Source organism: Taudactylus pleione, unplaced genomic scaffold, assembly GCF_031769625.1.
Source record: "Taudactylus pleione unplaced genomic scaffold, aTauple2 ptg000095l, whole genome shotgun sequence".
NCBI lineage: Eukaryota > Metazoa > Chordata > Amphibia > Anura > Myobatrachidae > Taudactylus > Taudactylus pleione.
The window spans coordinates 32,919,550-32,934,113 of record NW_028284497.1 but is presented as its reverse complement, the minus strand read 5'-3'; the positions used below and the strand labels follow the sequence as shown (position 1 = coordinate 32,934,113).

General features: G+C 42.3%; 1 protein-coding gene across 3 annotated transcripts in view; it reads left to right on the top strand.

Annotated features, from left to right (window-relative positions):
- Positions 1–14,564, top strand: part of NTRK2 (neurotrophic receptor tyrosine kinase 2) — a 334,844-nt gene that overhangs the window by 48,450 nt on the left and 271,830 nt on the right. For all 3 annotated transcript variants that reach the window (XM_088470100.1, XM_088470098.1, XM_088470099.1), the window contains exons 7-9: positions 5,600–5,736; positions 5,823–5,955; positions 7,300–7,605. In XM_088470100.1, coding sequence (XP_088326226.1) covers positions 5,600–5,736; positions 5,823–5,955; positions 7,300–7,605 — 576 coding nt within the window. The remainder of the gene's footprint in view (positions 1–5,599; positions 5,737–5,822; positions 5,956–7,299; positions 7,606–14,564) is intronic.

The window sequence follows — 14,564 nt, the reverse complement described above, 5'->3', positions numbered from 1 at the left end:
AATATATACACCTTTCTAAATATTTTACTCTTGAGATGCCAGCCAGAACACTCCATATACAACACTCAATAATGCCATCTCCATCATTTTGTATAGGAAGTCAACTAAAATAATTTACCAAACTCCAAAAAGCTTAGGTTTTCGGAGATTGACCACATAGCTAACGCCATTTGAGGATAGCATTAGTATGTCTGGACTATGGGAGAACATCACTGGAGAGGGATCTTCTGAACCCTCTCCTGCAGGCTCCATTCTTCTCCTCTCTCTACAGCCACTAGTGTTTGATGGCCCTGTAAGCTCAGTATATATGCATGTCCATTACCCAGAAGTAAAGTGATAGCAAAAGCTATTGCTTTACTATAGATTCTTTGCCAGGACAGGCAATGACAGTAAATGCTAAACAACCCTGATTTAGAATTTATTAGTATTGCAACTTTAAATTCAGCAGTCAAAGCTCAGCAGCTTTCAACATGCTGATTAGTAAATAAATATACAGTATACCTCTAAGTGTATATCTGTTATAGAGGACTGCAAACACACACCCTTTTCTAATCAATATATTCTTTTTATTTAATGAAAGCAACAGTTTAATCAAGAATGGAATAGCATGGTACATGCCACCTTTATACATTCTTATAAAACCAATATGTGTATGTCAATGCTGGCAATAATACAGTACATTTTGGAGAAACTAGATCAGGCACATACATGCAAAGGCCAGAATGAGCTTACCATCTAGTTAAACTTCAGCCACATTATGCTCTCAAGCTATTTACCACCCTCCACCAAAAATACCAAACACTTGTACACGAAGCAACTTTTTACCCCTGCAAACTGGCTGGATCTGTATGCAATATACAGCACTTTACATCATGTACTAAATTCCTATTTCCCTAATGAAGGGTGCGAGCAGACCCCATTTACCTCTCTCTGCCTGTCTGTTAATTCCCAGTCTTGGTTTATCATTGTGTTCTCAATTATAAACCATAATATCCTGGCACTATATAAATAAATGTTATTAAATAAATAATAGTCTTAGCTAATGCATAAAATGAAGCCTTTTATTTTTGCCGCTTATATTTTTTGTTTGATTTTAGACCATACTTGCCAACTCTCCCAAGAACTGTGGGAGGCTCCCGATTTTTCGGTAACCCCCCCCGCGCGCCCCCGGAAGAGTAGGCACCCCTCCCGGATTCGGGGAGAGTTTATTAGGGATCGACGGTCGGGCGAGTAGGGTGCGGAGTATAATTACGTGGTTCTATAAGAATTGCGTCATTTGTCCCGCCCCCTAGTTAAATATGCGGTATTCGTGGTAATTTACAGTGAGAGGACAGGGCTTAGCGACACAAACTTTCCATCCCCGCCCCTATCACCGCCCACCTGCTTTTCCTCCCCGGGAAAAGCCCGGGGAGGAAAAACTTAAAGTAGACAAGTATGTTTTAGATACATGTATTAGTTCCCAGGGCCATAGCTAGGGTAGTGCGGCCGGTGCCATCGCACAGGGCACCACAGGTCAGGGGGCGCTAATTGGGCCTGTCAAATTTCTGTATTATATCATTCTTGTTGTAGCTTCCTCTTATTTCATCCCCAGCATCTCCTGGCCTCTCCTATACTATATCTTCCCTGGCCCTTCCCCATAAAGCCATGGCTCTTTTTTGGGTGAATTATGTCCCTTTTATAAATGAGGGGGGTGCCAATGCTCTTTCTGGCACAGGGCACCAAAAAGTCTAGTTACGGCTCTGATAGTTCCTGTCCATTGTCCTGTATTAACATTATCCCTGTGGGCTAATTGTTAAGTTGCGCAAAATTTTTTCAATCTTGACCAAGAAAAAACATCAATCCCCAGAATGCTTTGCTTCCACAAAGTATTCTGTATTGCAGAGTGAAACATTTCTTGTAATCTTTTGATAAGAGTAAATTTAGAAAAAGAATGAAATACCAGGATTTTTTTTTACTGGAATGGATGGCAATTGTGACGTTCTTCTGCTCTCCCAGTATGAGAATCACACTCTTACTCCCCCACCCCTGTCACTACAGAAATGAAGAGGCACCCTACTAGTGAAAATGAAAATCTAGTTCTCACTTGTTTCCATAGCAACAGAACACAGAGATGAATAAACTAGTCATGTGGTGAAATGTTCTCGATCATTTCTTTATTCTTTCCTGCAAGCCATATAATTCCATCTGATATTCCTCATGCTTCTATTTAATTTACAAAAATATTCAAAAACAACAATCTAGATAAAAGCATGTCTTTAGTAGAATCTTAGTAGTATTCTCATATTTTGGATAGTATTAAAATGGCATTCTCCTGCATTGTTAGTAGAGAATTGCTAGCCACTCAGAGCAGTGTTTTGTTCAGTCGTTAAATCGCTCTTTCATCCATTTTCAACAATCTCCATTTTATCAGAAGGTTAAAATGGCTATTTAAAGTGGAACAATAAAACAACAAATCAGATAAATTATATCTCACTGTATGGCAACTATATAGCTTTTTGTAACAAAGGATATTACAGAATTCAAAGGGGATGATTCAGTCCTTTTCGATAGAGTGACTTCCGGGTTCTTGACCCAGAACTCCCTCCAGCGTCCTTCTGCACATGTGCAGAACGAAGCGCGTGACGTGGGAGGAGCTGGGGGGGATTTGATTGGATCCTCTCAGGGGTGCGTCCCGAAAAGAGCCCATAGGCTTCTATTGGGTAATTTTCTAGGTGTAATGTAAGAATCCCATTATACTACAAGTGGTCTTATTTGTATTTAAATATTGTTTATATTTCTTGGTGGGACTATGTGTTTTGCTTGGGAATAAAATATACTATGCAGTTTGTACAATGATATTTGTGCACCCAATTAAATTAATTTTAAAATAATAATTGTCACACAAATATAATACTAAACATTAAATATTGCACAACAAAAATATGCACTTTACATGATTACAAAATAGATTTTAGGTAACCAAATATGTCACTTCTACACCAAAAATATGTGCTATAGCACAAAATAAAAGTCACTAATTAGATTAAGACAGACCTCCTTAGGGGGTGATATACAAAATGGCTGTTTTTTTACACAGCTCACCACAACTGAGGTTACCTCTATCTTGCTAAAACACTATGGGCCTGATTCAGCAAGGATCGCAATTGCAAAGCTGCATGCAGGCAGCTTTGTAATTGCGATCCTTGCTATTATGCATTTGCTATTATGCAAATGCAGCAGGAGGTGTATGACACCTCCTGCTGCATTTGCGATCCCAGCACTACGACGGAGGTCGATGGTTGAGATACCAGCACTACGACGGAGGTCGATGCTTGTGAGCCCAGGGCACTGTATTGATCAACGCAGATCCTGGTCTGCCCACTCCCGAAAAACATTTCCGGCAACACCAGCCGCCCCCGCACCGCCCCTTAAATGCCTCTGCCTGTCAATCAAGGGTCTGCGTGCGACTACGCAGGACCCATTCTGCACACTCGAGGAATGGGTCCTCCGCATGAGCAGATTCCCGATAATCGCGAATCTGCGTACACTGCTGATTCATCATTCAGGACCTGTGTCTGCATTTGCAGAAAAGATTTATAGATAGATAGATAGATAGATAGATAGATAGATAGATAGATAGATAGATAGATAGATAGATAGATAGATAGATAGGCAGGTAGATATTGAGAATTATTTGTAGTGAGTGCTCATTCTTGTGGCATAAAGCCATAAAGTGAAGTTAAAAAGATATTATGATGAAAGGTCCATTAAGAATACATTGTACATTATTTTTTGCTAGAAATTCACACAGGAAGTACCAATTTCAACACTATTGCCAAATAGATTAGTGTAAATTACTATAATTTGTAAAATTTAATTGAATGAAACTTGCTGGATTTTTCAGATAAGGTTTATTAATTATTATCTGTTATTTATATATCACCAACAAACTAAGTAATAAAACTGACTGGATATAGTAGCCAAATGAAAGAGAACCCTAGTTGCAAGAATAGAATCTATAGAATATTATTAAAAATTATACAATAAATAATAAAAATTATAGGAAAAAAATATCCACCTTGGTATAAAAATATAATGTCCAGAAGATGTAGCACTCAATTTTTCAATGGTGCAAGTTACCATATGATCATTTTCTCCATGTGATCCCTATTTCACATGCAATAAAGCAGAAATCTATAAGTGTGGGAAATAATTAGTTCCTCTTCTGCTGTTAGTGACTTCAGATTAATTTTTTAGGTCTAATTAAAGAGAGTGATATTTCAACAAAAAATAGCTGTTGCATTATTGATTCTTAAGATGCCCATACACGGTGCAATAAAGCAGCCGATCCGACGTATTGGTACGATATCACTGCTATATCGTACCATGTATGGGCATGATATCGAATAGTGCGCGCAACCGTGGGGTCGTACATTGCACCTCTAGATCTTACTGCAGGTTCAGTTGATCTGAGGTTGCGATGTGCGATCCCATGCAGCGCTATGTGGGGGGGGGGGGGGGCGGCTGGCATATCGGGTGGTCGGCCACCCGATCGCACCGTGTGTGGGGACCGCCCGATATGTCGATCGTCGGATCCCTTGTTTTGTTTTTGGTGTTGGCAAAATCACCCTCATGTTTTAGTCCGGATTTGGTTTTGGTTTGGTGTTGGATTCCTTTAATAAATCTATAAATCTCGAGAAATAATCGATAAAACAGGTGAAGTCATGTACAGTAATTTGGACCTGTTTGCATGCAATCCAAGTTTGTTTTTTAAAATCCGATTTCCAAACTGACTTCAGAACCATACCGGGACTCGGTTTGACTCGGAACCCCAAAGTGATTCTGAACTAGGACTTGATTCGACTTGGAACCTCTGAGTTCCTGTGTGTTCCTATTTCAGGAAAACTGAACCGCACATCTCTACTAGGGATTAACCTTGGCTTGTCATTAGAGTAAGCACAGTTGGAGCAGCCTACAGAGCATCTATGAAGCCTGGTGGTGTGATTAGGGCCCTCAATGCTGCAGGTGCATGTGATGCAGGTGTACCCAGTGCACATTTGCCGCCTCCCGCGCATCATTTGTTGCACAGAATGAACAGGCGAACCAGTGCAACAGGCCTGCATTGTCGTATGTTTCATACCTGGAGCTGTATTCCGTTAACGGCATATTATATAGGATATCCTGAAGGTTTCTGCATTAGCCACAGATGCAAATTGACGTCTCTGTCATTTTATTTGTGGTTAACAAAACACACTGCCTACAGTGACAGCTATGCCCCGAACTTTGTTGTACTCTGCAATCTGCTTACATTTTTTAATAGGAGGTGAAAAATGGCCATATAAAATAAATATGCTTTCTTAATAATTTACACCAGCAACATAACTTAATGTTGTTATAAAAGCAGGACAATTGAAGTTAACATTCTTCTTCCAGCTATACTGAAAAATAACAAAAATCAAAATACTTGGAATTAGGAGATATTCGCATTAGTTGTTGACAGTTTAGCCTAAACACCTTTTTAGGCTTGTGTCTTAATAGATGAGCCACTATAAAATGCTTTCTTTCCTATATCTGTAAGGTTTGGTAATAAAATATACTTCATGTTATTTGTCATCCTCAGCTCTGCCGAAAGTAAATGCTAGCACACTAGAGCTCATCGTTCTGGAAGGTAACAGTACCACTATTTATTGCGAAGCCACTGGACTACCTGATCCTAATGTTTCATGGGACATATCTCATATTAAGTCTAACAGCTCGGTAAGTACCTATAGAAAGTAACAGGGATATATTCTGTTTATATAGTCAGATTGCAGAAGAACTCATGTCACTATTTTCCTCTTCAGACAGAAACTGTAAAACATGTTGCCTTCTTAACACTAAAAAATGTGACATCACTGGACAATACAAAGACTTTGGTTTGCACAGCAGATAATATTGTGGGAGAGGATCAAGTTTTTGTGGAGCTCAATGTGCACTGTAAGTATTTGAAAAATACATTAATGATCATCTATTAGTGATACTCTAGTTACTATACTTTTTAACTTAGAACCATATTCTCAAAACTAGTTAAACTCATTCTTGCCTACTTGTTGGACCTCCTCTCTGTGAGATTATGGGAAGAATATCCAAAGGAGAAGTGTGAGTGCTTGGTAACGCAGTTTGTGCCATCACATTTTGCCATCCGCTGAGCAACGAGATTTGTGCCAACCGTAGTCGGGGCCTAGGCCTTGATATTATTAATATCAAAACTCATCATCAAGGCCATGCCAATTGTAGCTCAACATTATTTTTGCTGCATGTTCCAGAGAAGAAATTGATACTTAATACAATGTTGGTCTCTGCAATGGATTATTTACATTTTGCAACTTTTCAATTCACAACCACCTTCATGGCAACTGGTAACTCAACAAGTTTCCCATAGTAAAATTATGGTTACACCGAATACAGGGCCCGATTCAGAGCCGCTCGTAAGCGGTCGCTCGTTTGCTCTGAGCGATGTTCGCACAACTGAACATGCGTATGGGTCGTAATGCGCATGCGCAAACCAGTCATTGCGGTCGGAAATCGTGCCCTTGCAAAACAGCGAGGAGCTGCTAATTTGATTGACAGAATGTACCGTTTGTGGGTGGTAACAGGGGAAGGTGCTTGAAAACGGGGGAGTGGAGATCCGAACGCAGGCGTGCCTAACGGTCAAAAGGGCGTTTAATGGGAGTGCATAATTAGTAAAGGAGCGTCATCGACCACGTCACTTGGTTGTCTTTTAGCCTGAACTGCTCGCAGTAATAGCGGTAAGAAAAACCTACCACAAGCACTGCGAGCAGTTCAGATGCCTTACGATGTACCCGATTAATCTAATAAATACCAGAGATGACGTGTGATGCGAACGGCAAAGGGGCGTCTTTACAAAATAGCGAGTGCATTTTTTGTTCGCTCGCTCAGACAGAGAGGCGTCAACAAACCGCAAAGAGCGAGCGCTCAATTTAAATAGCCGGCCCCTTTTTTGGAATGACCGTCCGCAAATAGCATCCAGCTCTGAATCAGGCCCTCAGTTTAAGCTCCGTGTCTAAGATAACAAAAAAAAGGTATGCCTACATGTTTGCCCAATCAGTTCATTTAAACATGAGACCAGCAAATTAGCTTCATTTGTTTGCAGAGTAATACAAACCTTGTCACGACTTGTACCTTTCCCAGGACACCTATCTTAAAGCCTCTTTGTGTGTATATTGGTTCCTTTTAATATTACATTTTATGAGCATCCAGTATGGGGTTTACATGCTTTTTCAACAAGAATGTTAATTTTCCGTTCTTTCCTCTTTTTAGTTCCTCCAAACATCACGCTAATAGACTACCCAACTTTGGATCACCACTGGTGTATTCCTTTCAGTGTGAGGGGTAACCCGATCCCTAAGCTGCAGTGGTTTCATGAAGGAAACGTTCTGAGTGAAACGGAATTTATTTGGAGTAAGATTCATGAATCAAGCAACAATATGAGTGAACACCATGGCTGCCTACAATTAGACAGTCCAACACACGTGAACAATGGCTTTTATACTTTACGTGCAGAGAATGAATATGGGAAAGATGAGCGGAAAATTATGGCTCAGTTCATGAAAGTTCCTGATTATGGTGAGTACATAGATGCACATATTTTATCACACTAAAATCTCTTTATCAGGTTTATTTGTCTTTCAAAATTAACTCACAGGGTTTTATGTATCAAACAGTGAAAAGCCTAGAGAAGTGGGCCAGTGGAAAAGTGCCCCATAGCACCCAATCAGCTCCTAGTCTCATAACTATTATTTTATAAACTGTACTTGATAAATGCTACTTCAAAGCTGATTGGCTGCTATGGGCAACTTCTCCACTGGTCCACTTATCCATGCTTTTCACTGCTTGATACATATATACCACAGTATGTTACAGTAAAGGGACTAGAAATATCTATTTATGCCATATCCCTTGGCTCTTTGCAATGTCTAACTGCGAGTTTATGCAACACCACACTGATATCTGATATGCACAGGAGTTTTTCACAGCCCAATCTTTACTGAAATATTATTACGTAATACATACAAAAACAGACACTATAAAAGTTTATGTCAGATATACTGGTGATTATAACAGCTAGTTTGAATATCTGTTATTTAGTAGAAACAGTTTAAATTACATATGGAGAAGGAAGGCTCAAGTTACCTCAATGTCCAATCATTTTTTACAGATGCTTTTTAACACCCTGAAAGGCGAAATGACAATCTTCATTGCTGCACGTGTAATACCTGTTTATCTCTTTATTGAGCATTGCTTCCTGATGTTAGCATTCTTGATGTAAAGTAGATTTCATGATATAAGTTAGTTATTTCTTATTGGAGGACACACAGCTCTAAATCCATAATGCTTTGCTGAATCTACATCTAAAGCTCTGGAAAGTGATAAATTGGAAAGTGATAAAGGACCAGCCACTCAGCTCCTGTCATTTTACAGGTTGTGATTGAAAAATGACAGTTAGGAGCTGATTGGCTGGTGGTTTATCACTCTCCACTTTATCACTTTCCAGAGCTTAGTACATCTGCCCCAATGTGAGCGTACAATGTTGTGATGAATTAATATTGACAACTTGTCTAATTATTGTACATGTGTTTGCCCTCGAGGTACACAAGTTGCCAGCTTTCCCTCAGAAGAATGATAAGTACATGTACGTTCTAAATAAGAATCTAACCATATACAATGAAATTGATAAGGCATCATTGTTTTAATGACAGACAATATTTAAGAATTTTGGGTACAATCGTTCTACACAAATTCCTTCAATATTGTCTGTTCTTAAAACAGTGATGCCTTATCAATTTCATTGTATATGGTTAGATTCTTATTTTTATTTATCTTTAGTAGTTTGGCCTTTATGTTCTTCCTGGGCTTTTCTTGTTATTTTATGTGTAATCTTGATACAGTATATAAGTGCCAGCTCTGCAACTTTCATGTATGCTAGAGAAACTTATTTTGGTCATTTCAAGAGTAGCATTAACTAAAACAAACACACACACGCACACACGCACACACACAAACTGACAATTTTTTATTATTATTTTATATATTTCATATGCATTTAATGCCAGCAACTTATGACACATTATACATATACCCCGATCTGTCAGTATAAACACTTTTAAGTTTGTATCCAAAGTCCTACAGAATAAAATATACACTGTATTACAAAAATAACATTGACAGTGGTTTGCATGTCAGCATTAATGAATGAATCTATTGCATAAAACAATTTAAAAAATGGAAAAAACTTGAAAAACTTTTTGGCATATAGAAAATTTTCCAATTTAACTACTTAGAGACCAAACACTCAGGGCCTGATTCAGAGCCGGATGCTCTGAAAGAGCGCTCGCTGTGAATCAGGGCGTTTTTTTTTGTTTGTTTTTTTGGTGCGGCCTCCGGGCCGCCCACATAGCTGTGGGTGACCACCCACAGCTATTGTGAGCGGCCAGGTGATGGTCGCGATGGTCTCGACCATCGCGACCATCAGGGCTTGTGACGAGACCCTTGCAGTAAGGTCTCGTTCCCGCAAGCCCCAGTGAGCTTCTGGCTCTTAATAGAGCCGGAAGCTCACCACTGACATCACTCGGGAACTCCTCCGTTTGGCCAGCCATCCCCCCTGCCCGCCTCCAAAACGGTGCGAGCTGTCGATCAAAATCGACAGCCGCCCCCTTTTGGTGCAAGACCTGGAGCGACGGAGCGCCTGTCGCTAGCCAGGTCTCGCGCATGGTTTTGTGGGAGCCGGCTCCGGCGTGCGCATGCGCAGTGGCCAAACATCGACCCGCACGCGAGCGCATAGCGCTCGCGAGCGGGTCTGAATCAGGCCCTCAGTTTTTAGAGGTGAGAAACAGTGTTCTTAAGTGACTGCTAATGGTGCAAGTTTTCATGTGGTCTTTCATCACTGTGGTGGTCACTAGCCTGCCTAGAGGATGAAATATACACTCCAGCCTGCCTAGAAGAGGCATCTCAGGGATTATGGGCCTGATTCAGCAAGGACCGCAGTTGCTTATACGCTCACAATCGGACGATTGTTGCGTTCCGCGGGACTACAATCGCTGAGGCTATGCAGACCCATGGCAGAGTGATTGACAGGAAGTGCCATATGTGGGTTGTGATGGGGGGTTATCAAGCGAACGCAGGCGTGCCAGTGCGTTTCAACGTCGTTCATACATGCCTACTCTCCCGGGAGTCACGGGGGGCTCCCGATTTTTTGGTTAACCCCCCTCACCCCCAAAAGAGTAGTCATATCTCCCACATCCCGCCCACTTCCTAGTGAATTTTAGGACAGATTTGCGGGTCCGCGAGGGGGCGGAGCGAAATGATGCAAATCGCGTCATTTAGCTCCATCCCCTCCTCGCAAACCCTCAAATCGCAGGCTTTGCAGCAAAGAGGGTGGCAGGGCCTAATGACCTGCCACCCTCCCCCTGGCCCCACCCCCGAAACTGAGATGACCGGCTGCTCCTGGAAAAGGTTAATCAAAAGTAGGCAAGTATGACGCCGTCCATGGGCGTGCATAAATTAGCCACTGCGATACCAGACGCCGCCTGAGTACTCATAGCGTGTGCTGAAGTAAGCAATTACTGAGTGATGTCTGAGCTGCCTTAACTGTGCGTATGGGTCCGATGTTACCGATTGTTTAACTATGTTGTCAAAGTATACAGATGTGAGTAAGGGAAAGTGGGCGTCCATATGTTAGGATGCGATTGCAATGCGAATGCACACATTTACATATCACCGCTAATATTACCAACTGTGTTGCGTGCGTGTAAGCAGAATAGCGATCCTTGCTGAATCGTATGTCTAGCTAAAATGCTCTAAAGTCCTCCAATATTTATCTTCGCTCAACACGAAATAGGATATTTCACAACCAGTGGGCCTGATTCAGACCCGCTCGTGAGCGCTGAGCGCTTGCAAGCGGGTCGATGGTGCCCAAGTGCGCATGCGCATGACGGAGGCGGCTCCGTCGTGCGCATGTGCGAGACCTGAATAACAACGGCCAAGCCGTCGTTAAGGGTCTCGCACCAAAGGGGGCGTGCTGTCGATGGTGATTGACAGCACGCCCCCTTTGGTGGGCGTGCCGGGGGCGTGGCTGCCCAGACGGAGGCATTCCCATGGGAACGCCTACCGTCTGGGGCCGGCCCCACTGACATCACTAGTCAAAAGCACTCCTGGGCTTGCGGCAGCGAGACCCTACCGCAGGATCTCGTCGCAAGCCCGATGGTCGCGATGGTCTTGACCATTGCGACCATCATTTTGGCCGCTCGCTATAGCTGTGGGTGGTCGCCCACAGCTATGCGAGCGGCCAGGAGGCCGCTCCAAAAAAGGAGAAGGGACGGCCCTGATTCAGAGCGAGCTCTCTGTCAGAGCGTCCGGCTCTGAATCAGGGCCAGTATTCTTTGTGGTCTGTTACGGTGCTATGAACCTAATTACAAAACAGGCTTGTGAAGTGTATTAATTTCAAAATAAACTCAGCTGATGAAGTGTATACTGTCCATTTGAAGTGTGGACAGTATCGATTTATGAATTATTGGTGTACACTTACTTTAATATGCTGAATGTAAAAATATAATTTAACTTATGTTAAAAAGATTCATGCCTAATTATATTTAAGAATAATTATTTACTTTATCACAAAAGTAAGGTTTGCTACTTTTACCAAACATTTATTAGTATGTGAAGGTTAATTCCCTAACAATAAAAGTTTGTTCAGGTTACTCTCAAGTTTTACTAAACTGCTTGTTTTTGTGTAACCGCACAGCTGGCCTTTGTTTTATGGAAAGTTAAACATTCCAGACGCTGATTTTGTCAATCATCCTTGTTAAATGACAGTGTCAAGCCATGTCTTCATCTTCAGTTGACAACTGATGCTGATATATGACTTTGTACCTGACTTTGTCAATCACTTTGTCATTTATCAACATCATCCATATTTTTATTGTTTTACAATAACATCTAAAAAATAATAATCATACAAAATGACATATGAGTATACAATATGTGTAATGTGTGCATGCGTGTGTGTATAGTGATGTTATTTAATATATTTGTCTCTGCAGTAGATCACTGATGGAGCAATTAATTGTATGGATAATTATGAATTATTAATAGTAATTATTAGTTTTGCTATAATTATGCAAAATAAACAATAAGTCTATAATTTTACATGATTATTATAATTATAAGGATTAAGGAGAATGGCCAAATATTCTCTCTATAAAGCGCTGCGGAATATGTGTGCACTATATAAATAACTGGTAATAAATAATAAATAAAATAACTTGTGATTCTTCCACTGTTTAACTTCAAGTCATGGGACAAGAGATTTCTTGTAGTTATTTTTAAAAGAAAGTAAGTTTTTGTGAATTATTCACAATCTGCACGCAGTGTGGATTCCAGTAGCAAGAGGCTGATGTTTTCCATCAGTGCACGCCAGGGCCGTAGCTAGGGTAGTGTGGCTGGTGCCATCGCACAGGGCACCATAGGTCGGGGGGCGCTGTTTGGGCCTGTCAAATTTCTGTTTATTACCATTCTCGCTTTTAGCTTCCTCATATTTCATCCCCAGCATCTCCTGGCCTCCCCTATCTCTTCCCTGGCCCTTCCCCATGAGGCCATGGCCCTTTTTTGGGTGCATTATGCCCCTTTGAAAAATGAGGGAAGACGCCAATGCTCTTTCTGGCACAGGGCACCAAAAAGTCTAGTTACGGCTCTGGTGCACGCATCCGTGTCGCACTACTCCTGCGTCCCCTTGGTTACCACCAGAGGACGCAGAACTAATGTGGGTGGTCCTGAGTGGTAACGGAGGCAGGGCCGCCTTCAGAAATCGCGGGGCCCGGGACGGACCAAATAGGTAGGGCCCCCCCAGCCCCCAGCCCCCATTATGCAGAACACAGAAAACACCCCCCCCCAGTAATCTCCGTCCCCCCTCACAACGAGGGGCCCACCAATCCACTACTATTCCCCTGCCAAATTTACATTCCCTGACAGGCTCGGCCGGTGGTCCGCTTATACCACTGCGCGGCCAACAGCGCCCAGTACTATATCCTCTCCCTACATCTCCAGCCGCCCGCCGCTGCTGTGGTGTTTGTGGCTGCTTGTGGGAGGCAGGTAGAGAGGATGCTCCCGGCTGCTTGATTGTGCTATAGGCTAGCAGCACAGAGCAGGCTGGGAACATCCACTCTGCCTGCCTCCCACAGCCAGCCATATACACGGCAGCAGCGTCGGGCAGTCAGAGATGTCAGAGATAGTGAGAGGATATAGGAAAGGGCGCTGGCGGGCGGCGGCCCCGACCGAGACTGTCAGTGAACGTAAGTTTAACAGGGTAAGTAGTGGACATGCGTTCGGAGGAGTGGACGGGCCCCCAGAGTGTCCGGGCCCGGTACTACGGGCCTGGTACTACAGGCTCGGCAGTCCCCCCTGATGGCGGCCCTGAACGGAGGTGGCTAGCTAGATGTGGGCATGTTGCTGCCAGCGTTTGCGTCTTTTTTTCAAGGTTGCGCTGGCTGCGGAGCCATATACCGATGAAAATTCTAAGCAATCTTAGGGCCGCGTTAAAGTCTGATGGTGTGACTGATGTGTGTCAGATGGTGCGACTCTATTACGCAAAGTGGTGAATATGAGTTGTAGCTGGTGAGCATCTCTGTATGGCTGCAGCATTAGCATAAAGACAGAGTCACGGCTTTCATTACCTACCACCTCTCAATCAGGCCCTTTGCTCCACTTTTGCACGACTATTATTATTTGTCAGATTTTGATACAAAACAATAATGGATAATTGTTAATGTTAATAAATTGATAATGGATAAAAATGGATTATGCTGCAAGTGACAACAATAATTGATGAAGATAGTTGTCAGTTCTAGGCATCAGCGTCAGGTGTCATTTGTACTGAAACATTGGCTTGACATTGTGAAGGAATGGTGACGAATGACAAGACAGGTATTAGTGTCAGGTTTAAACGCCAGACTTTAATCTTAAAAGTAAATGGTCTCTGGTGACTCATACATAAGATTATTTTATAATGGACACTACACACACCTATGTATGGTGGTGAATGGGTTGGTTATACATGTGTCTGCATGTTTTATGTAAGGTACCAATTCACCATTGGCCCAATGCATTAGATATCCTGCATAGCCAATATATCTCCTGTGTATAGCACAGTACCTATTGCTATGTGCTCCCATACACTAGTATGAGGACAAGTATTCATTAAGCTCTGAAACATGAACATTTTCAGAGCTTAATTGCAGTATTAAAATCATCTTGAGATGACTTCTCTTTCCTATAGGGATCAAGGTTGCGAAGAGATATCTTCTTCTTTTAACCCTCGTAGTGTGCATGTGAACTATGGAGCTCATTCACACCCGCTCACAAGATGCGGTCGCTCGCTGGCAAAAAGGGGCCGGATATTTAAATGAAGTGCACGCACTGCGTTGCGTAAGGACGCCCACTGTTTTAGCGAGCTACAGCAAAGTGCGCTCGCAAGTGTCAAAGTGCCACTCGCAACACACGTCATCTCCGGGAAATGTAGGATTAATCGGGAC